General features: G+C 43.6%; 1 protein-coding gene across 1 annotated transcript; it reads left to right on the top strand.

Moving 5' to 3' along the window:
- Window positions 1-128: 128 nt before the first annotated feature.
- Window positions 129-21722, top strand: SLTM (SAFB like transcription modulator). Its single transcript, XM_088148237.1, has 21 exons — window positions 129-348; window positions 2946-3033; window positions 4731-4795; window positions 5148-5318; window positions 6836-6883; window positions 7822-7843; window positions 9157-9625; window positions 10195-10244; window positions 11960-12066; window positions 13487-13636; window positions 14207-14316; window positions 14622-14779; window positions 15631-15722; window positions 16391-16554; window positions 17087-17267; window positions 17899-18023; window positions 18232-18402; window positions 18958-19269; window positions 19643-19781; window positions 20483-20643; window positions 21093-21722. The coding sequence occupies exons 1-21, from the start codon at window positions 154-156 to the stop codon at window positions 21199-21201; spliced, it is 3087 nt and encodes a 1028-aa protein (XP_088004363.1). The 5' UTR covers window positions 129-153; the 3' UTR covers window positions 21202-21722.
- The last annotated feature ends 744 nt before the right edge of the window (window positions 21723-22466 follow it).

The following is a 22466-nucleotide window of genomic DNA, read 5'->3' as shown; positions in this document are numbered from 1 at the left end:
AGGGGGAAGAGGCGCGGCGCCGGGGCCGAGGCGGTGGCCGCCCCGCGCATGCGCCCCCGGCGGCATCCGGGTCCTTTCCCGACGCGGGGCGCCAAGCGAGGCCGCGGGTGGGGGAGGGGCGCCGTATTGTGGCCGCCGCCGAAGCGCCGCAAAATGGCCGCCGCGCCGTCCGGGGCCGCTGCGTCCGCCTGCTCGGCCGCCGCCGCCGCCGCCGCCCCCGGCCCGGCGCCGCCGCCGGAGAGCAAGAGAATCGCGGAGCTGCGCGTCATTGACCTGAAGTCGGAGCTGAAGCGCCGCAACCTGGACGCCGCCGGCGTGAAGACCGTCCTCATCGCTCGCCTCAAGCAGGTGCGCGCGGGGGCGGGGGCTTCTCCGCTCGGAGCCGGGAGCCCGCCGGAGGCCGGCAGGTGCCGCCCGCCCCGTCCCGGGCGGGGACCCGCAGGGGCTCCCCGGCCCGGCGCTGCCCCGCGGCCTGCGGTCCCCGGCGGGAGAGGCCCGGGCGCCCGCCTCCGGGAGGGGAGCGGCGGCGGCGGCCTCTGGGTCGAGCGGCGCCGCTCTTCGGGGGCGGGGCGGACCCCGCTTGACGGGCCGAGGTTTGGCCGCCGCCCTGGGGGGCTTCTCGGGAAGCCGGAATGGGGGCGCCTTTCCACGTCCAGCGCCGTGAGGAGTGAAGGGAGGGAGGGAGCTGAGAGGGGTCCCCCGTCCTCCGTTGGGCGAGGCTGGCGCCCCCAGAGCTCCCCGCGAGGGGGTCAAGGGGGGAGGGAGAGCCCAGGGCCGCCCCCCCGGAGAGGAGACCGAGTCCGTTGCTTCTTCAGCCCCCCTCCTTTTTGAGGGTGGTGCTTTGGCTCTCGATATCAAGGGAAGCCTCAAAGGCGGGGGGGGGGACTGAAGGCCCTCCCGCCCCTCATGAAAAGCCAAAGACCAGCTGCAGCTCAGTTCAGCCTCCTGCCCCTGGCAGAGGGGACAAGTGACCAGGAAGAGCGGTCAGCCTTCCACCACGCTGGGAATCAGTTGTAGGTGGTCCGCCGAAACCCCCGGTCCGGGCTCAGGAGCACAGCAGGGTCGGGCTTGGCTCTTAGGGAATGGGGTGTGAAAGCAGCGAGATACTTGGGAGGGTGCCTCGGCATCCTCACAACCTATTTAGACCGAGTACTGTGCCTCTCTTCCCCAAATTGCAGAGGGTGGCTGTGCGATCCCAGAACTTGGTAGCAGGTCCTTCACGTGGGCAACGTCTCTTTGGAATCAAAAACATTGCACAGCGCTACTAGGGAGTGCCAGGGTTGAAGGATAGAAATTAGAGAATATTCCAGAAGAAGGCAGTGGTGACTGGTGCCCTTTCATGGAGGGGGTCTGTGAAGTCAGCAAGAGTCAGATTCCACTTGAAGGAGACTCTGGGGGAAAAAAGTTACTTGAAGCCAAGGAGCATTGTATTATCTTGTGGTAGGAAACAATTGTCCATTCAAAATTTGAGATCAAGCATAATGAGTTGTTGTTAAAAGTTTGATGCTGGGGCCAGCCACTTCAATATCTCACTGGAAATATCACTTTCTGTACTCACTTGAGAGGCCTTGTACACTCATCTTTTTAGTTTCTCTTAACTACCTGAACTCCGCAGTCTGGTCTGATCTTTAAGAAGATTTAATAAAGATGTTCATGGTCTTTAATTTTAAACTCATCCAGTTGGCCTGCTATTACACAGCCCTTACCTCTGGAAAGGTCTGCTCCTGTTTTTTTCAGCATACAACATTTTGCAGTGACAAATTCTCCATTGAATAGTAACATATAATATTCCTCCATTAAAAAAGGTAACAAAGCCCAAATCAAGAAATGGCAAGGTATTTTAAAGCATCAACTCTGAAGAACCATGGTGTTTTAAAATACTAAGCATATTATTGGTTGAATTCTAAGGTCTAAGTAGCCCCATTCAGCTTTGTGAGTCTGTTAGCATAGTTAATACCAAGTGCTAAACCAGATAATTGTTTTCTTCTCTAAAATTGTTAAATGTTAGGCAAGATTTCTTTTAACATAGTTTGGGGTTTTATATGTAACTATTGGTTTAGCCTACGTTACTATTTGTTATCATAGAATTATGGAGTGAGAAGTTGCTTTAGAAGTCATCAAGTCTACCTCCGGCTCAGTGCAGGGTCTGCTCATCTTTGACAGATGATCAAAGTTGAAATATAAATTGAGCTTATGGCAAGTACTGAACTGTAGGAATTGCTTTCTGAAGCTAAGCAAACGGCCTGTTCTTGAAGCATTATTGGTTTTGTGGGTTATTTGCTAATAATTGACTATAGATGCTTGCCCAGAAGGCTAAAATTAATTCAAAATTAAATATGTTCTTTTGGTAATTCATTATGTGGTTTTGAAAAAGTACTACTTCCTAATATCCGTTGTTATATAGAGAATATGTGAGATATCAATGGGAATTTTGATTAAAATCAACAAATATTTACATGGCTGAATTGAAACCAGGCAATCCTGCTAAGAATGTTCATCTGAAAAATAACTTCTGGATCTTGAATTTAGTTTGTTCATTTAGTGATGAAGGTGATTATTTGTGATGTCTATTCAAATCTGTTATTTTTATTTATTGATTTTATTTGTGTGATTTATCCCTGCCTCAATTCAGAGGGACTGTAGATGGCTCATAGATGTTAAATGTGATAAAGGGCCCATCATTCTGACCCATTCTCCTTTATTTCTGTGTGTGACTGAATGAGGAGGCTCTCTGTGTTGGGACTGGAGCTGTTTTCTAAAGTCACACTACATTCCATTTCATAAGGGATGTTACTCTTCTGGTTTTGGAATCCTCCTTCAAACGCTTCTTCCAAAGTGCAGTTAACTTGAAGCTTATGCTCTGTGCGCCAAATCTAAATGATAGTGAATTCAAGATTAAAATGCAAGTATAAAACAATCCTTTTATTATTGTTATTTTCTATTAGGCTATTGAAGAGGAAGGAGGAGATCCTGATAATATTGAAATAGCTGTTTCAGCAGATGCTCTGAATAAGAAGCCAACCAAAGGAAAAGGTTAGAATTTGAGTAAAAGTAATTTGTTAACGTTGACCAAGAGGTCTGTTGTTTACTTACAGAAAAATGTTTTAAAATGAGTAAAATTATCATCCTGGGTGCTAAAATGCTAACTAAGTCTGCTGGCCTTTGGCATCAGGATCATGCCAAATCCTGTGTTATACTTTTGGACAACCCTAACGCTTTGTTCCTTAATAGAAGCCTAATGCCTCTCAATTGATTTTTGAAATTCGCTGTCTAATTGTCCTATTACAAGGATTAGATGTGGCCTCTGGATGTTTTGGAAGTTTTAACTCTCACTAGTTAATTGTAGTCAAAAAGTTGATTGATTGATTGATTGATTGATTGATTGATTTAGCGAATTTATATAGCTGCCCATCTCACAAATTGACTCTGGGCTGCTTACAAGTAGAATAACAATTAGAACCATTTCACAATATAAAAAACATCAGACATAAATAACAGCAAAAATTAAAAAACAAAGAAAAAAAACGTAAAAGCATCCCAAGATACTGGGAAAACAGCCATCATTTAGCCACATACAGCCACTTTGCAGGTTCACTCCCCAGGATTGATGGAAGAACCATGTTTTTAAGGCTTTCCGGAAGGAGAACAGAGATGGGGCTGTTTTAACTTAGACTAGTTCAGCTAGATGTGTTCAGTTTACCATAAATTGTTTATTAATGTTGCATTTAACAGTGCATAAGCAATGCATGTCATTTGATGGTATAGATTGTGATTGCATTTCAAAGAGTAACATATTTATTAGTTTAAGTTGCTTCTAGGAAGTAGTGCCAAAAATTGTGCCGAATTTGAGGGTGTGTTAGCTCACTGACTTTCTGTTTTTAAATATCCAGTGACTCAGGATACCTGAGGATTCAGGAAAGGACTATTCCATCATTGTTAATGATGACCTATGGTGTGTAAATATCATTAAGACACAACTTCAGATTCCTAAAAATTGGATCAGAGCTGCAGCTGTTATTAATTATTATTATTAGTGTTCATTGTGCAAGTTCAGATTTTGCATCTGAAATAAGCATGTTCATTTAACCTGAAGTTGAAGTTTGGTACTTTTCCACATATAGAAAATTCAGTTGGGTAGCTTAACTTTACCAATATGGTGAAGTTAAGCTACAACACTTGTCTTTTATTTTCTGATTATTGTTGCAGGGTTTCTTTGGCAAAAACAAACAAATCAGAATTGAATTTGACTTAGATTACACATCAAATTAAGAAATAGTGTCCTTTTCACACACACAAGCATAATGGCTGAGTTCACACATAAACTATTGCAACAGTTTTTGAATCCAGTCTGAGATTTCCTACAGCACTGGATGTGCTGCTGTTATGGATTCTTATAGTGGTGTTCAAAACTTGCAGTTTGAAACAGCTGTTCAGAGCATTCTGGAAGTGTTGAGTTCAAAACAGGGCTTTATCAAGTTTGGGACACTTACGGCTACATCACAACCACTGTTTTGAACTCAAAATGGTGTGTTCCAAATTCAAAATGTTTTGCATACCTCTAGCCTATTGCTGCTTCTGTATTTTAATATGTTGTGGTTTCAGTGATTAGGACATTCTTATGGAGTACTTTATTACTACTTTATAAGTAAATTGTGGTGAGATTTTTGGAGTAGAAACTTGAGAAATAAATAATGAGTACAAGATTTTCATTAGCATGTCCTGGCTTCTAGGTAAAAAGCAAGAAATTGATGAACTAAGTGGTGATGCTTCAGTGGAAGATGACTCTTTGGTCAAGGTAATATTGTTATGAGAAACAAAGCTGGGGATTTGATTCTAAGCATTCTTCTTAGGGAAAAGATCATTAGAGCTTCTGATACACATTCATGGGTTTCCTCTGTACACTTGATAATTGCAATGAAATGCAGAGTTTTGTTTGATTTCTAAATAAATATATACAAGAGATTCTAAGCTACTATCCTTGCTCTTCTTGCAAAATATAACTGGGCTGTGAACTTAAACATTAGTGATAACAGCATTATGAAAGCTCAGTTCAGGAAGCGTAAAGTGCTTCCTAATTTGCTGGAGAAATCTTCTCACTAAACTGGCCGTTTCCCTCTGCTATGTCAAATGTTGTTCATATTTGAAAGGAGTGTGAATTGGAAGCTCAAGATGCAAGTGATCAGGATGGAAATGATGAATTGAAAGACTCTGAAGAATCTGCTGAAAATGAAGAAGATTCCTTGAATTCTACAGTGCTGCCTCATGCTGATAAGAGGAAAACTAATTTAAAGCAGATAGAGAAAGAGTTGGAAAACCAGGTACCCTACAATTTCCAGATGACAGAAGATGGCAACTGTTATATTCTGTGAACTAGCAAGAAAGGCCTCCTAGTCTCTCCTTGTTTCCTTTGGCTGCAATGAGGTTGTTGGTCTTTTCTCTTGCCCCCTTTCCCAGGGTGATGACCTCTGTTGTCCTGGTTGAGTACCCTTCCCACTGTGTCCTGCTTCAGAGGTGGCACTCCTGATTTAGCGTTGTCACCTGAGATCCAAGTAGCCACGGTACTCCATGGGTTCTTTTATCAGGTTGACTATTTTGGCAGCTGCTGTCCCTTGGGGTAGAGGTGACTGGCCACGGTGATTTGGCATTACTGTGCCAAGTGTTAGACTTTGGGTTGCCTTTGGCTACTGTTGCATGGCGCAAGGCCCAGGTTGAACTTTCCTGCTTATCAGAAAAAAGGCATAAATTGTAATCTGGTGGCCAGCCTATGAATATTAATTTTATTTTCAGTGTTTCAGCAGAGGCTAAGGAGATAAATAAATGTTACTTGGATTTATGGGGTTTAATAGTTATTCTGCATTCTTTCATCCTAATTTTGAGAAATAATCTTCATCTCACACACCCCATTTCCAAATATGCATTTCATTAAAGAGGAAGGAAGGAAGGAAGGAAGGAAGGAAGGAAGGAAGGAAGGAAGGAAGGAAGGAAGGAAGGAAGGAAGGAAGGACGGACGATTTTAGGAGTCCAAGCTTAAGGGAAAAGAGTGTTCTTTCTTCCTGAAGAAATGATGGATGAATGTCTTTTTGCCCTCTGCAGAGTTAGCTGGAGATGTTGCTGGACTCGATTCTCTCTGGCTTAGCATTCCTTGTCCTTTGGTAGGAATGCTTTGTTCCTAGTTTGTGAACCCCCCATATCAAATGTTACTGTCTTGAGTTAACCTTTCCCTTACCGCATTAGTGTAGTATATCTAAAAAAATTACTGTGAAGGTTAGCTGGAGTTTAGCTTTGAACCCCAGCAATTTGGGAAAGGCAAGGAAGAGAAGCACTTCTGTCTTGTTATTCTGTTTAGTATTGCATTTTGGTTAAAGGAAGTTCCTTCTTCAGGAAATTTTTGTTGTTGTACATTATTAGCTCAGTTTATGAAGAGACAGTAATCCATTAACTAAGCTGTCTGGTTCTGTTCACTGACTTGACTTAAAAGTGCTTTGAAGGAGCTGGTTTTTTAAAGAAAAAACAGTTACGTAAATGGGTCTGGAAGAAGTCTAAAGCGGTGGTTGCACAGGGTGCAGTAAGTGAAGCTTACTGTAAGAGATGCTCCAAGCATCTTTTGGTGCTCATCGCTTTGTTAAGCAGGACTGCTGCTTGAGAGGAAATCACAAGAGGGCAGAGTTTGCCAGATTACCAGGTGTTGCTTAGACGTCTTCACGTTGACTTACTGCAACACGCTCATGGTAGCTTGTTAGAATCAGTTGTCAAAATGCAAGTTTAGTATTAATACATCAATTTAGTTAGTACAACTGACTTATTTAGCCTGCTTTGGCTTATTTCTTCATTTTAGTGCATCGATGTTCAAGATCTGGAAGATGACAACTTTGCTCCTACTCATGTAAGTTCCTAAATAGCTTTTTAAAGATTCACTGGGAAGCTGGTGATACCTACATTTAACCTAGAATAAATTTGTTGCCCTGTTTTGATGTCTGAGATTTTGTTGCAGTGTCAAAAAAGATTCTTACTGGCTTTGTGGTCCATTTTTATGTTGGAGATACCTGGCACTTCTTATGAATGGTGAAGTCACTGCCTGTAGCTGTGTGTGTGTTAGGAGTGATTTCCAGGACAAGCCATGATCTCCATTTCTGACACAGAATGACATGAAATCTAGTGTTTTTTAAAATAATAATTTTGTGTTGGCTTCATTTCTAGATCATCACTGTTTTTGTCTTGGACCCTTTCCAGGGCCTTTCCCTTTCCCTTTTCCCTTTCCCACTACTTGATCTGGAGTGTTTTTGATTAAATAAGGGTGTGATGTCTGCTTTTGTGATCAAAAGGCATCCATCACAAGAGAAAGAGTCAGTTCACATACTGTTGAAGTGAGTGGGAAGTGAACAATGATTTAATCAGAGAAAAGGAATGTTTGCTGTTTTTCTGTACCTCAGGCACCAATATTCACAGAGAAGTCTCAGATTGCCCAAATACTATACTTAGCACAGATATGTTATCTTATTTTCTCTGAGAATTTCTTGACTTTTTGAAAAATTGGCAACAGGGAAGTGGCAGTGCCTTTCTCAGCTGTATCAGTATATGTTTTGAATTTCCCTTTTTAGATAAACTAGTGGAAACAATGGATTAATTACAGCTGTGATTGGAGAATAAGGAAAATTCAACTGAATATAGACTTCTGTTAATATAAACAGGAGAAAATCTTAATTGAACCTTTATGGTATTCCAATAGACATATCTTTGCTCCTTTAAATTAATGGTGGTTTATTTTCTTTGTAACCTAGATCTCAATTCAGAATGTTTATTTGTTTTTTCTTTAATTGACAGGATGGAGAAGAGAATGAGAGAGGTATGTTTGAATTTCAGTAGAGTTTTGAATGTACTAATATACTTCAGGTTGCTTCCCCCCCACCCCACCCTTTGGAAATAGCAAGTGCCTTGGTTCGCTTCTTAAAAGTCATCTCACTAGTAAGAGCCTCTGCCAAGGACAATGGCTGGACCCATGCTCCGTTGGCTTAGTCCTCCAACTTCAGTTACTTCAGTGGATGCATACATATGGCCTGCCATATACCTTACTGGACAAAAGATGCTGAATTCTTTTTATTTATGCCTTGTGGATACGGTAAGTCTTGTTGTCTACGCTGTACCTTGCACTGCGGTAACTGATTGGTGCCCAACGAGAATTAAATACTCTACAGAATGGAATTGGAAAGCCATTCAGACTATGGACCACACCGTACTTTCATGCTCTGGCAATTGTCACATCGTTCTTTAAAGACATAAGAGGAATTTTGGAATAAGTGAAAAAGAGTCATCTCATCAGTGATGCCCCTAAAAGCCACACTGGGTGAAACTCTCAAGACCCATGCAAACAAATCGCGCTCATGAGCTTGCTTAAGGATCTTGCATGTTGTAGACTAAAGGACATGATGGAATCATTGTGACTTCAACGAAAAGATGCCATTATTAAAGGGACACTTATGTGTACAAGCGACAGACTTGGTGTTTCTAAGGATTCCCATGACTGAAGCCTTTTCATGGAAAGTAAGAGTGCTGGTTCAGACACTAACAGCAGGATTGAGAATGTTGATTACCTGGAGTTTGGATGAAGATTGCAAATCCATGGTGAACTTTGGCTTGTGTACATGAAGACATGCAGCCAGTCTTTTAAATGACAATGCAGCTGGCAACAAGAGGTAACACAGAGAGGATGACAGTTGCAGAACTGTGAAGCATTCAGCTATTGAACTGTGGGCCATCAGAAATGGATTGGAAGATGAACACGCTTATACCTAGAAGTGCAATGACATTGACTTAAGTTGTTGCTGCCACATTAAGCCACGAAGAAAAGCAGATTTGCACATGAATGCCAGCAATGGAAGCCAGATACTTGTACTGAAGAACAGGTATCTTCTGGATGGAATCATTGTCTGAACCCTGTTCAGAGTTGGTGTTTTTGTCTAGAGAATTTGTTTACCATGAAGAATGAGTGATCCTGGGTAAAGGATGGTTTATATGTTAATGCCCCTATGTTCTTTCCCTAACCTTCCATCAGTTCTAATAACTGGCTTTGTATTTTCTAGGTCCTCTCTTCTAGCTTATGCATATGAAAATGTTTAAACTTCTTGTTTTGCCATATTTATTCCTGTTAAATCCTCTTAGATAAAGCAGGTTCTGGTGATGGTACACAAGAAGTATCTAAGCCTCTTCCTTCAGAAGAGAGCCTAGCTGAGGCTGATCACTCGGCTCATGAAGAGATGGAAGCTAACGTGTCTGTGAAAGAAGCTGATGATGATAACATATCGGTTACAATCCAGGCCGAAGATGCCATCACTCTGGATTTTGATGGGGATGACCTTCTAGAAACAGGTAAAAATCTGAAAATTACAGATTCAGAAGCAAGCAAGTCAAAAGATGGGCAGGATGCCATTGCACCGAGTTTGGAGAAAGAAGGCAAAGAGTATGAGATGACCAAGAACCATAAAGATGGTAAGAAGGAAGACTGCGCGATGGGGGACCCTGTCAAGAAGGAAGTCCGAGAAAGCTCGAAGAAAGCAGAATCTGGAGACAAAGACAAGGATACTTTGAAGAAAGGTCCCTCGTCTACTGGGGCCTCTGGTCAAGCAAAGAGGTTTGTCTTTCTATGTCAGTTCTTTAAGGTACTGCCAGCATTCAATAAGATCACTCTGCATTAAGGTGGTAGCAGCAAGAAACTTATAATTAGTATCTTATGCTCCTGCCTGTAAAATATTTTGATGGCCGTAAGTTACCTGTGTTTTTTTTTAATCGGGATCTTCGTATATGCATTGTCCTGCTGGTTGCATTGACGAATTGACAGCATTTTATTTTTTGTTTTTTCAAATAGTCAAGTTTTAAGTACCCTTGTGATGATAATGAACAACTCTCAGTTCTAAGAAACACCAAAATGAAGTCAAGTCCCAGTCCTGAAATGTGGAGAAGAGTACCATATATCCACTGAATAAAATTGTCAGAAAATCTAGATCTTCAGGCATCTTGGGGAGAATCAGTGCAAGAAGCCATGATGCGGGGAAATCACTTTTCCTCAAATTGCAATGCATCCCTGCTTTTACTCACACACCTCATTCTCCTCCCCCCCTTTTTTAATGATTTGGTTAATAGTGTAAGATTCTCGACAAGCAAGTTCTGCCTGTTCAGTCTCCGATTTGTTCCTCCTTCTAGCTCGGCAAAGGAATCTAAAGAAAGCAAGAGCGCTTCCAAAGATGAGAAAGGTAATGCACCGTCTGCAGGAGAAAAGAGCCCTTCTGACTCGGAGTGGGGGGGTGAGGCGTGGGGCCTGGCAGGTATTGCTGCTTGGCCATCCCTTATCAGACACCAAGAGTGGGGAATACTCTTAGTCCATTTAATTCCTTCCTTCCTATCAGAAGGTTTGGCTTACCATTTCTCGCTGCCTGACTTGAACACTTTTTTGAACAGGAGGCTGCATCTCAGTTGGGAGGTTTAGCTCTGGTTGTTTTTAAATTGGGGTGGAGCCCCTTTTCTTTTGGAGTGGAGATAGTAGCTTTATTTCTACATTCCCAAAGACCCTGGAGAAGAAAGACGGGATGGAGAACGAGGGGAAGGCTGACTCCCCACTGGGGGCTTTGGTTGGGCTTTCCGTTTGGTGATCCTAAGAGAAAGCCTCCTTGCTAGAAAAATGATTCCACACTCCTTGTTAGCTCAGGGCAGGAGAGTGACCCTTAAGCAGAAGTTCTCTTTCTGGTACTGAGATTAGTTTCATTAATGCAGCGGCGATCAGGAGTGAACTGCTGAAGATGGCGGGTTTTGTGCTCGATGGTGCAGTTAAAAAAAAGTGCAGTGGATGGTGCATTATTGCTCTCTTGTATTTCCACAGTAAGAGGAGTTTGTGGAATCCTGAAAGCTAATACTGATAGTTTCAAAAGGGAGTTTGATATAGAAATGTTTCTTGGAGAGAATGACATCTCCTTACATCTGGCCCCTCCAGTGAAGCAGTGTTTTTGCTGAAACGTGAAAAATAATGCTTTGATCATAAACAAGTTATTACAAGAACAATTTTTAAATGTTGGGAATTAAATTCTTATCCATGTAAGTAAATTGTTTATATGAACAATTAAACAGGTTGCCTTTGGCATATACCCTGCAAGACTGAGGTCAGCCAGTTCATAATTACAACTTACTTTGAAAATATAAGGATAACAAAATAAAGGGTACCTGGATTTTTTTTTTAATAAAAAGACAATTGTGCCAAGTGGGAAGTAGATAATTCTTCAAGCAATGTGAGCATTGGGGAGGAAAGGGAGAAATTGCAGCTGGCAAGATGCAGTCATGTAACATTTTACGGAATTTCTTTTGCTAGAGACTGCTTGTATTTATTACATATTTTATTCCAGCAAGTCACTGGATTGTATAAAGAGGATAAAAATGCATATTCCTGTTTGAAAATCTTAGTTCTACCAAGTTGCTCCTGGAAAAAATGTTGACGTGGACTTAAAAAAGCACTTCAGCCAATAAGGCCTGATGCAAGCATTTCATCCGATATCTGTGGTACTTTGCTCAGTGATTGGACGAGACAGATTTCCAACACTGCCACTGGCTTAACAAAGCTAAGAAGAGACCCGGGAGGCCATATAGTAGCAGGCTAGAGAATTTGCCCTGCCTCTTCTCATGCCCTGGCCTGGCAGCAGCTCTCTACTGTCTTGCTTCCAGCTGAATTGAGCAAAGATGGCAGGGGATCTTCGCCAGGTTTTTTCCCAACAAAAACAAGTAATCTTATACAGATGGTTGCTTTGTGCAGTCTGGTATGCATGCTATAGGTTGGGCCTAATCGCGAAACCTACAGATCCCATCCCTTGTTCTCTTTATGCTGTTTCTTATTAAAAGAAAACAATTTGTGCTCCCCTTTACTACGCTGGTGATATTTGTGCCAATTGACCTTGAAACATTTTTCTGCCGAATTTCATTGTAGGAAGTGCCAGCAGTGGAAGCAGCTCCACTAAGAACTTATGGGTTAGTGGATTGTCCTCCAACACAAAAGCTGCTGATCTGAAAAATCTCTTTGGCAAATATGGAAAGGTATGGCTTTGCTTGATAGGGTCAACTAACAGGTATACTTAGCTGAGAAGGGGCTGATACTTTGAGGTTGCAATCCAGTGTTGCACCAGAGAGCTGCGTAAATAAAATGAAAATGTTAAAAGATTTTTTCATATCTTAAAACTGAATCTATGACTTCCTGCCACTGAATTTCCGTCTGCTTTTCTAGGTTAAAGGACAAATTGAGGGCAAAAGGGGGCTTTTTAAAGTCAAGTATAGTAAATAATAGGCCATTTTATTTGCATTAAATGTGCCATTTTATTTGCATTAAATGTGCTGAAAGTTTATGGATGTATAACTTTCCATCTTATGGAGAAACATAATGTTTTATCCAGGAGCATTTCAGCCTTGAATGTTGATACGACTCTGACTTTTGCTAAGCTACGTTACCAGTGCAATACGCTGTAGTGTATTTGCATGATTCACATGGTCCAGCCTATCACTTGTGTGATTCTGAGGATAGGTGCTTATTCTGCATTTGCCCAGGTGACTGAACCGTGTCAGAGATGCAGGATAAGGAATGTGATTTGTTTTGTGGCCAGGGAGGGCTTTGGATTGTCATTTCCCACACCATTTAGACCCATGGCTCTGGGTGCTGCATCACGCAGCCTCTGTGCTTTTCATGCTCTTTTAGGGACTGCTATAGAATAGGAAACACCATTTCCCTTCCTTTCTGTGTGCTGTCAGGTTTTCTTGGTTAAAGAGGCAGGGGTGGTCAAGATTTAAGAAAGTGGCGCCTGGAGTTTAAACTACGTTGCAACTGGCATTATTATACTGACTTCTGAGAGGCAGGTAGTGACGTTGAAGTACATGATTTGTACTGGTAAAATGGGCAGCTAGAAGAAGAGAGGGAGAGACTTCCCAGGGCTTTGTTCTGTCCTCCTCTTTCTCTCTCGTGTGCAGAAGCACTTGTGGGTGCACAGCATTCACAAGGAGATCACATACTACAAGAACTATAACATTAAGTATAAGAGAAGGAGCAGAGGTTTGCACACCTGCACACAGGTAATACATTGCAGCTCTTGAATAAACAAGAGTGCTTCCTGGAATAGCCAAGAGGCTGAAAATAGTGGCCCTCTTCACCTAACCAAGCCACACAATCTGGCTTTTTTGACATACCTAGACACACAGGCTGTTTGCAGTAGATTCCAAGGGAAGGCAGGGCTCCTCATTCCCTGAAATTATTTCTTGTAATTAAAACTCTTTTCTCTTGGCCAGCAATCCTACAAAATGGGGCCAGGAAAGGTGAACTGAGAAGTCATAAGTGGTGGTAGACCCCCAAAGTAGGACTAGTTTCTCCCAAATGAAGACAAGATGCTGATGTCCCAAGTATTTGGCCCCAAGGTCCAGAGTAGCAAAATGATAATTTCAAAACTTAATTCATGCTTCTTGGTTTTTGTAGGTCCTTGCTGCAAAAGTGGTCACCAGTGCCCGAAGCCCGGGGGCCAAGTGCTATGGCATTGTGACCATGTCATCAAGCACAGAAGTGGCAAGGTGCATTGCCCACCTTCACCGCACAGAGCTCCATGGGCAGCAGATTTCTGTTGAGAAAGTAGGTGGGATGACACACTAACAGCAATCTCTAGAGCAGGGAGAAGAAAATGGACTCTCTTCAAGAAACGAGGAGAAAAAAGACCGTGACCCCTGTTTGATTTTAACAGTGGCCTGTGCATGTTTCACTCAAGAAACCTTTGGCTACCCAACTATTCTTTGCTCAGGGAGCCTGGTTTGCTTGTCCTGGTACTGCAGAGCTGAGAAAGAGAGTTCCTGTAAGATACTTGGTTTGAAAAGAAGCCAGCTGTTTTGAGTAGCAAGATAGACCGTTAACAGCTCAGAATCCTATTAAAGAATTACTCTTTGGCAGCAGTTGCAATGGAGAAGCCCCACTATGGAGAACTGACTCCCTGTAGTGTTTCCAGGGCATGCTTTGAACCCAGTATGGAGGCTTCTCTTCCCACCTTTCTGTAACAATAGCATTTGGCCTGAACATGTAACAAGAAAGGGGAGAAACCTCGTTCAAGTCATCTTATTATGGGAACATTCTAGTTCAGTGCAGAAGGACTCTGTGGGATTGGTGTTTAATACTTAATGTTCCATTTTGTTCATAACCACATATATGTAGGTAAAAGGCGATCCTTCCAAAAAAGAACTGAAGAAAGATAGTGATGAGAAATCTGGCTCTGGTCGGAACCCTGGAGAAAAGAAGACTACATCAAGTGACAAAGCCAGCAAGTAAGAGCTCTGCACAAATAAATTCCTGAATTTACTTGCCTGTCTAAATTATTTGCAAAGAGCTAGCTTTAATCCTGACCTTGCTCAGCAGGTAAAAGGTTGGAAGCTCTACAGAACTCAAATATCCAACCCTGGCTTTGACTCTGTAGCTTCAGAAACTTCAAGCACGAGAGCCATGAAAAACTTGCTCAGAGAGAATATATAACTTAGTCACGTATAACTTAATCATCCCCCTTCAGATAAAATGTCGGTTTTTCTGGAAGCAAATCCATTGCTCTTTATGGTTCTTACTCCTTTTTTAATAGGACTCCCTCCAAAAAGGAGGATAAGAAAGCGGATAAATCCGAGAAGAAAGAGGGCAAGGATACGAGAAAGCCTGATGGAAAGGATGAGAAGAGTGACAGTGGATCTGGCTGCCCGAGCCAAGAGCCTACTAAGACACCTGAGGAAAGGAAGCGGCTGAGTATGTGCTGGGCCTTCCTTCTCTAGAGACCGATGTACAGCAGGCGGTGGCCGTGAGCAGCTGTCATTGTCCCAGGCCTTATTCAGATCAGCCATTCTTGGTCAAACGCCTCCAGCTATATTGGACTGTCATCTTCCTCCTGTCTGGCTAAAAGGGTCCATTGTTGTGGTACCTTTCTGTAAAGAGAATACATCCAGCACATATGGAGGGCATCAAGTGGGGAAAAAAATCTTTCTGATGTCTTAAGCTGTGTCTGATTCTCCATTAGTCCATTCCAATTAAATATCATTAAACTTTCTAATCGGACTTACTTAGCAATGTTAATTAGGCACTGTGTAAGAACTGCGGTACTCAGTTCCCAATGAAGGCAACTCTCATTGAAACCAAGGCAGGCTCAAAGAAAAGTTCACTTATTGGAAAGCAATGCATAGCTCAAGAGCATAGCTGGAACTGAGTCCTGCGCACGCCAAAACTTAGTTTTACCCCCTTCCCATTTCACGCCCCCTTTCCGTCTTTGAGTCTCTCTTGCACATGTCCAAGATTCTCTCCGGGTCCCACGTTGGTACGACCTTGGACACTCCTGAGAGCCAGATAATAGTCCATCTGCGCCTAATGGTTCACCTTCCAGCCTTCCCTCCCTTCCTCCCCTTCACTGTAATGGCAGAAACGAAGCAAGCGGACTAGTAGTGCAAGTGATTGATTGCGAGGATTCTGATGCACTGCCTCTTTTTTTAATTCTGATTTTAAAATGCTGAAAGATCCAGTTGCTAACTGTTTTGCTAAGGGCAAGTTGCAGATCCATCTGGTTTTTTTTTCATTTTGAGTTAAACTTGTCCCTTTTTCTTCTAAAGGTGTAAAAAGTCCAAGTCACATGGTCATTTTAGACCAAACGAAAGGAGATCAGGTTCACCCGAGGACCATAAGAAGGGGAAGGTTTGAGAAGGTAAGTAAAATGCGAAGCATCAGCGACTGAGAATTGAGGGAATGGTTACTGCTTTCTAAACCTGGTGGAGGTGGAAGTATCAAGATTTTCCAAATAGGTCCAAACAGCAGAGTTCTGAGGTTAGCTGGAAGCGATTGGAGGCAGATGTGGTCAGAATTGCTTTGCTCTTTGCTGTCAAAGACCTTTCCCTCCACCAGGAGGCATGCTCTTCTGCAGAAGTGCTTTGCCAGCAGCTGGACACCTCTGCCTGATGATGGTGTGGTGACCCAAAACACTTCTTGTCATAAAATGTTCTCAGTGGCCAGTTAGGCCGCTTTTTTGAAATTAGACTGTGTGCAAAATGTTCTCTTTTCAACCATCTCAGGTGTGAAACTTCGCAAAATGGCTATTTTTAGCTGGTGTTTTAGAACTGTTCCAAGCCCTCAACAGTGTGTTTTGAGCACAGAAGGCATCCAGGCATTCAAAGAACTTTGCATTTGAAACAACAGCTTCACAGGGCATTTTACAAAGCTTTGCTCTTAGAATAGTTCAAAGTGAAACATTTTGCACACATTTAACTCCTAAGCATTTGAGTCTTGAAAAGGTGATTTCAACTTCTAATGCACTAGTTCATAGTAAGGATGTGAACAAGTATTTCTAAATCTGGTATTTGTAAAACTTGTCTCCAGCCACCTATGTTAAGGAACAAAGAGCGTTTCCTTCAAGATAAAATGAAGTTCAGAGACTACCGAGGCAGAAAGGACATCTTGCCTTTTGAGAAAATGAAGGAGCAAAGAATGAGGGAACACATTGTGAGATTAGAACGAATACGGCGTGCTGTGGAGCTCAGAAGGTAGGCCTCTGAAGTTGATTTCACTGAAGCTTTACAAGGACGGATGAAGAACTTCCTTGCTTTAAATTTCTCCTGAAGCAAGAAAAATAGCATAATTCCCAACAATCCACTGTTGTGTCTAGGGGAAGGGCTGGCCAACCTTCTTTTCCATTCAGGTTGTAGTCTAATCCAGGAAGTGAGAGTGAGTTGTAGTGACCTGATAAACAGGAGGGAGATCCATCTCTCATGCAATATTTTCTGGGCTCTCCTATGGTAGAGCTGGCTGGGGTTGGAGGCAGGTAGGTGGAATGGTGGTTTTTCTGTAGGCATCCTATAGAACGTTCCACCTAGCAGCATTTTAGAAGTTGTAACAGGCATTTAAATATTGCTTAATTTTAGTATTACTTGTAATATTCACCTGGGTTTCTTTATTTTTGAGATTGTTTTTGTTTTGCTTTTAAAATTTTGGGAACTGCCTTGTCTCTTCTTCTTGCCATTCTGTGCCCAGTGTTAATCTAAAGCAATCCTGTCTCTGAAATGCTTCCTTTTGCAGGCGAAGAGAAATGGCTGAGCGAGAGAGGCGTGAGCGTGAACGCATCAGGCTGATGCGTGAGCGTGAAGAGCGTGAAAGGCTGCAGAGGGAGAGGGAGCGGCTGGAAATAGAGAGGCAAAAATTGGAACGGGAGAGAATGGAGCGGGAGCGCCTGGAACGGGAACGCATTCGAATCGAGCAGGTGCGTTCGGTGCTCCCCAGTCCTCTTTGCTTCTCTCGGTGGGTTGTCTGGTTACGGAGAGGCGTGCCCAACATTTCAAACTGGAAACATCCTGCAGGATGTTTGAACTGCAGGTCAAAATAGCTGTTTGGAGTTCAAAATGTATTGCTCCAACTTTACTGAAAACATTCCAACATTGTTTTGACCATTTAGGAAGTGTTTGAACCCAAAATGGCCTTGCTGTGAGCGTAGGAAACAATCTACAACATTTAATGATTTTTCAAAGTTTTAGAAGAAATAACGTGGGAGCTGTGTATCAACTGTGTCAACTGATTAACCTTTTGTTCTTAGAACACATAAACCCTCAAAAATAGTATTACTGGCCATCCTTTGTATTGCTTCTATGAATAACACTGTTCATATTTTGTTCTTCTGCATTTTAATACATAATTTATCATCAGTAGTAGCAATGTTAGCCTTACTGCAATCTGTTGGATAAAATCTTGACGTTACCAGGCAGTATCTGAGCCCCCATCATTCAGCACTGATCATTACAACACAAGAAGCTGCAGAATTTCAGAGATCTAAGGCATCCATGCACACATAGGGCCACCTCTTCCTAGATAGCTCTTCAATTAACTCTTCTGGTTAGGAGCGACGTAAGGAGGCGGAACGGATCGCTCGTGAAAGAGAAGAGCTTCGTCGTCAGCAGCAGCAACTTCGTTACGAGCAAGAGAAAAGAAATTCCCTGAAGCGGCCTCATGATGTTGATCACAGGTGAGTGCTTGCTTCCTTTTCAGAGTGGGCACGTGCTGCTGGAGTCATTCTCCCTAAGCAAATTTGGACTTTGCCAGGATCAGCCAACAGTTTGGAATTTCAAGTGGGTGTCCACGTGACTCTGCTTTTTAAAGCCATGTGAGTTTGGGCAGCTGTTTCTGTTTGAATGGGAGATGGCAGTGAGTTAAGATATTTTTCTCCTTTTTAGAAGAGACGAGTCCTACTGGAATGAAAGCAAAAAGATGTCTTTGGATACAGATGCACGCTTTAGCCATGGGTCTGAATACAGCCGGCAGCAGAACCGGTTTAGTGACTTTGACCACCGGGACAGGGGGCGATATCCCGAGGGCTCAGCAGTGCAGTCCTCTTCCTTTGACAGGTGGGTGTGGAGTAAAGGGCGGTGGCTGCAGAGTAGCTTCATGGATTCAGAATTCTGGTGAGGGAGTTTCAAACTGTTTGAAAAATGTTATGATACATACATAAAAATCCTCTAGTCAAAAGAACTGGTATTTAAGATGCTTTGCATTTCCATACCCCATCTTGTTTGTTCCCAGCTAGAGCAACACTTGCCACAATGCCCCCTTTCTGCAGTGAATTGTATATGACTTGTTACACAAAAGTAGTACAAAATGGTGCAGATACTGCAGGCTTTTTAAAGTTAGCAGGCTAACTGAGCACTTGTATTTGAGGTCGCATTCTTGTGTTGCTGCTGTTGTTCTTCCATAAGGATGACATAATGGCAAATAGTGTCTGCCTGTCTGAGTCATTATCCCTGTGCCTGGCTCTACGAGACTCCTGGAGTTTCTGTCTTTCCTGTGCTGTTACCCAAAGGTGATTTTTAGGCAGAGAAGTAGTTTGCAGCCATGTTGAGTAGGTGGGTGTTGAACTGAGGAGTGATCTTTAGTCTGAAAACACATTTTGCTTTTCTGATCAGACGTGAACGATTTGTCAGTCAAAGTGATGGCAAAAAGACTCGTCCAACAGGAAGAAGGGAGGAGCCTGGATTTGAGAGATACCCCAAAAACTTTGATTCAAGAAGAAATGAACCCCCTCAACCTCGAAACGAGCTCCGAGACAGTGACAGGAGGGAAGTGAGAGGAGACCACGACGAGAGGAGGACCGTGATCATTCAGGAGAGGCCTGAGATCCCTCACGGTCGGCACCCACGGGAGTCCGGGCCCAACCCATCCCGGCAAAGCTCTTGGAAGGGTGAAGGGGGCATGAACCCTGACAAGCGGGACGCCAGGTGAGAGATGCCTACCAGGGGCCTGTGGCCTCTGTAAAAGTTAGGGATACTGGGAGAGGCCAGCCCCTCCCATCATAAAAAGTCACAGCCCGGCGCTAGATGTGACTGTGAAGCAGGACTGTACGCTGGGTTGAGGAGAACAAGGACTTCGTTCTTTGGTTGGGATATTCTGGCCCAGTCACAGGCTGCAGCTTGTGGCAAAGGCATCTCTGTAGGAGGCAGTGGGCAGGAGGGTTCACGATTTGGGGCAGCCACTTGAATGGCCTCCCTAGCCAAACAACAGCACGTACAGTTCAGCCCTAGAAGGTCCTCTGCAGAAATAAGGCTGTGGGGCTGACTTACAGCGCCAGGTTGATTCTTCTTGTTTCCCCAGAGAAAGGACGGAAAGATCCGGCCGAGAGGTCTCTGGGCATGCGGTGAGGGGGGCCCCCACGGGCAGCCGTAGCAGCACATCTGGTTACGGGAGCAGAGAGACGGAGCGGGGCGTGATGGAGCGGGGCAGCGGGGGACAGGTGAGCCCATGCCCTCACCAGACAATGCCCTGGAATGGGCTGGCAGTAAGCAGGGTCTTGATTTTCTTGTTATGCCAGGAAACAGACAAGCCACTTCACCAGCAGATCTGGGACCCTTTCCCTTAATTTAGACTTGCTGTCTAGCCATCCAAGCGATAGCATGCCACTGTATGAAATGGTATAAACCCCATCCATGTGGTTAATACTTTTGAAGAATTACACTAGGATTACTATTTCCTGACACTAGTCCAAATGCAATCAGAAACGCATTAAAGCCATCATTTCTGCCATGCATATGACAGTGAAGTGCCCCACTGAGCACCTCTTTCTTGCAGCCATAAAACCAGCCCTGAGAGACCCTGCAAAGGAACAAAATGTTCAGACCCATTCACTGGGGCTTCAGAGGCCCAAAGTCGTGATGTTGGGGGCTGCTGGAACTCATGGACAGAGGACTTTTTCTTGGGTTGTCAGCAGTATGCCTCAGTTGACCATTGTGCTATGGGGCTATCAAACTGATCACTGACCCCACATCTGTAGAGGCTGATCCAAACATCTGTTTCAGCTGGGGCTGTTCTCCCATGGACAGGTCTCTTCCATGCTTTCTAAAGCACCAAAACTTCTGCTCGCTGCTGCAGAGTGCATGAAGCTGTTCTGGTCTTGGAGCACTTGCAGTGAATTAACCAACCTCCCTCCCTCCCTAGCATTATAATGAAGACCGCCACGTGGTTGAACGGCATGGCCGTGATGCTGGACCAAGGAAAGAGTGGCACGGCCCCAGTTCACAGGGCAGCAGTTACCACCATGACACAAGGAGGATGGGAGATGGTCGAGCTGGAGGTGGCATGATGTCTTCTCACTCAAGGTACCCTTGATGCAGCTTCCTCACCCCGCTGTCTGCGCCTGAAATCTTTCAGGAGTTGCCACTCACCATTGGCCCTGTGGTCCACAATTGACAAACCCACGCATGATCCCGAATAGTAGCTGGAAAAGGCAGGCAGTCTCGACTCCCGGCGGGCTTATTCGACAGCTTGAGTTTTCGCTGAGTCCCTGGCGCCCCCTGGTGGGGAGGCGCTGCCTTGTCTCAAGCTCGGTAGCTGCCGATCTTCTTTATTTCCTGCCACTCTTTTTACAGGGGGTCGCCGGATACGGAGCAGCAGTCTCTTATGACTCCCCCATTCTGGCACCCCCCGTTGGCAGTGTTTAAAAAGGAAATATGTCCCAGCTGTTAGACTTTATCTTGTTCACTCTCTGAAAAAGAAGTTTTTCATTCCTCAAAAGCTCACAGCTGTTTCTCTTTAAAATTTATTCCAGTAATTCTTCACCCATTAACAGAGTTGTACAAATTACGGGCAGTTCCATGCAGAGGGGAAGCAGTTCTGGATTTAAACAATTTAAGAGTGGACCGCCACGAAGATTTTGAGCCCTTGCGCCTGCTTGCTCCTTGGTTTCAAGATAACTTATTGGAAATCTCTTGTGAACAGAAAGCTTTGGATAAGAAAACTTGTCTTTTTACATTTTTATTTTAACATAGCTACTTTTCCTCACTTTGGAGGCATTTTAAATAAGTTAGGCTGTTGGGTTTGGGGTAGTTCATTATACCTTTCGAAGACCATTGTTCCTTCTAACTCTAGGAGCCCCTGAATTAATTGGAAGCAAAGACTTGTGCGCTGTACAAAGAACTTGGTTTTTGCCCAGTAGTTTCATTTACCAGCATTAGCTCTGTGAATGTCCAGCTTGAAAATTAGGTACTTCCCACAAAATATATTGGTAATTTAAGCTGTCCATCAACCCCCCTGCTTTTCAGTGTGTAGAAAATAAGGAAGGTGGTTTTCATTTCTGGGTATTCTGTAACCTATTTTTGCAGAAGTTGTTACACTGAGCGGATCTGTATCCAAACCGATGTATCTCCTTTCGAAATAAACTTCATAATCTGTACAGGTACCTGCCTGGATAGGTTAATGCATTCAGCCCTGCTCTCTAGCCCCCACAGGTTCGAGCAAAAGATCTTTGGTTTTGTTTCCCTGCCCAGGTTTAATATGGCAGTAAATATGACAAGTATTTGTAGTTTCTGGAAAATAATGTAGCTAAAGGTATAAAAGGACATGTTCAAAAATAGTATTGTCAACCCACGAACCATTATTGCCTTTTTTCTCACACAGAGAAAAAGTGCTTATTTATTTCTATGGGGCAGAAAAATATGCCATTTGGTGTTTTTTCTTCCTTTCCTTCTATCTGGCTCCATTCAACCACTTCTTGTTTTACATTTTTATTTTAACATAGCTACTTTTCCTCACTTTGGAGGCATTTTAAATAAGTTAGGCTGGATATTAGCATATTCCTGCCCAGGTACTGTACTGAACCACTTTTGTTAGTGACTGGAGGGATAATCTTCAGCTTTCACTGTGCAGAAAAGTGGGTTTCTAGCTTAAGCTCCAGCTGAGTGACCTTGAGCTAGCAAATGGGAACATACAAAGAATTGCTTAGGTGTAGATCTGCAGCTTGGGCTGCGTCTCACTTTCCTTTGCATAGTTGGATGAAGGTGAGGAAGCTGATTGGTTGAAAACTAGGATGAGATTTGGCCCAGGATGGAGTTGATCTTGCATATTGATTGGGGGTCAGTAAGAATAGTATGGATCTGTTTATGGGCCAGGTCAGTCTTAATCTGGTGAAGGTGTAGGCCAAAGC

The sequence above is a fragment of the Python bivittatus genome, unplaced genomic scaffold, assembly GCF_059951505.1.
Source record: "Python bivittatus isolate LINGU-HERP-01145 unplaced genomic scaffold, Pbiv_v1 ctg000530_np1212, whole genome shotgun sequence".
In the NCBI taxonomy this organism is placed as follows: domain Eukaryota; kingdom Metazoa; phylum Chordata; class Lepidosauria; order Squamata; family Pythonidae; genus Python; species Python bivittatus.
Note: the sequence above shows the minus strand (reverse complement) of the source record. Positions and strands in the feature narration are given on the sequence as shown.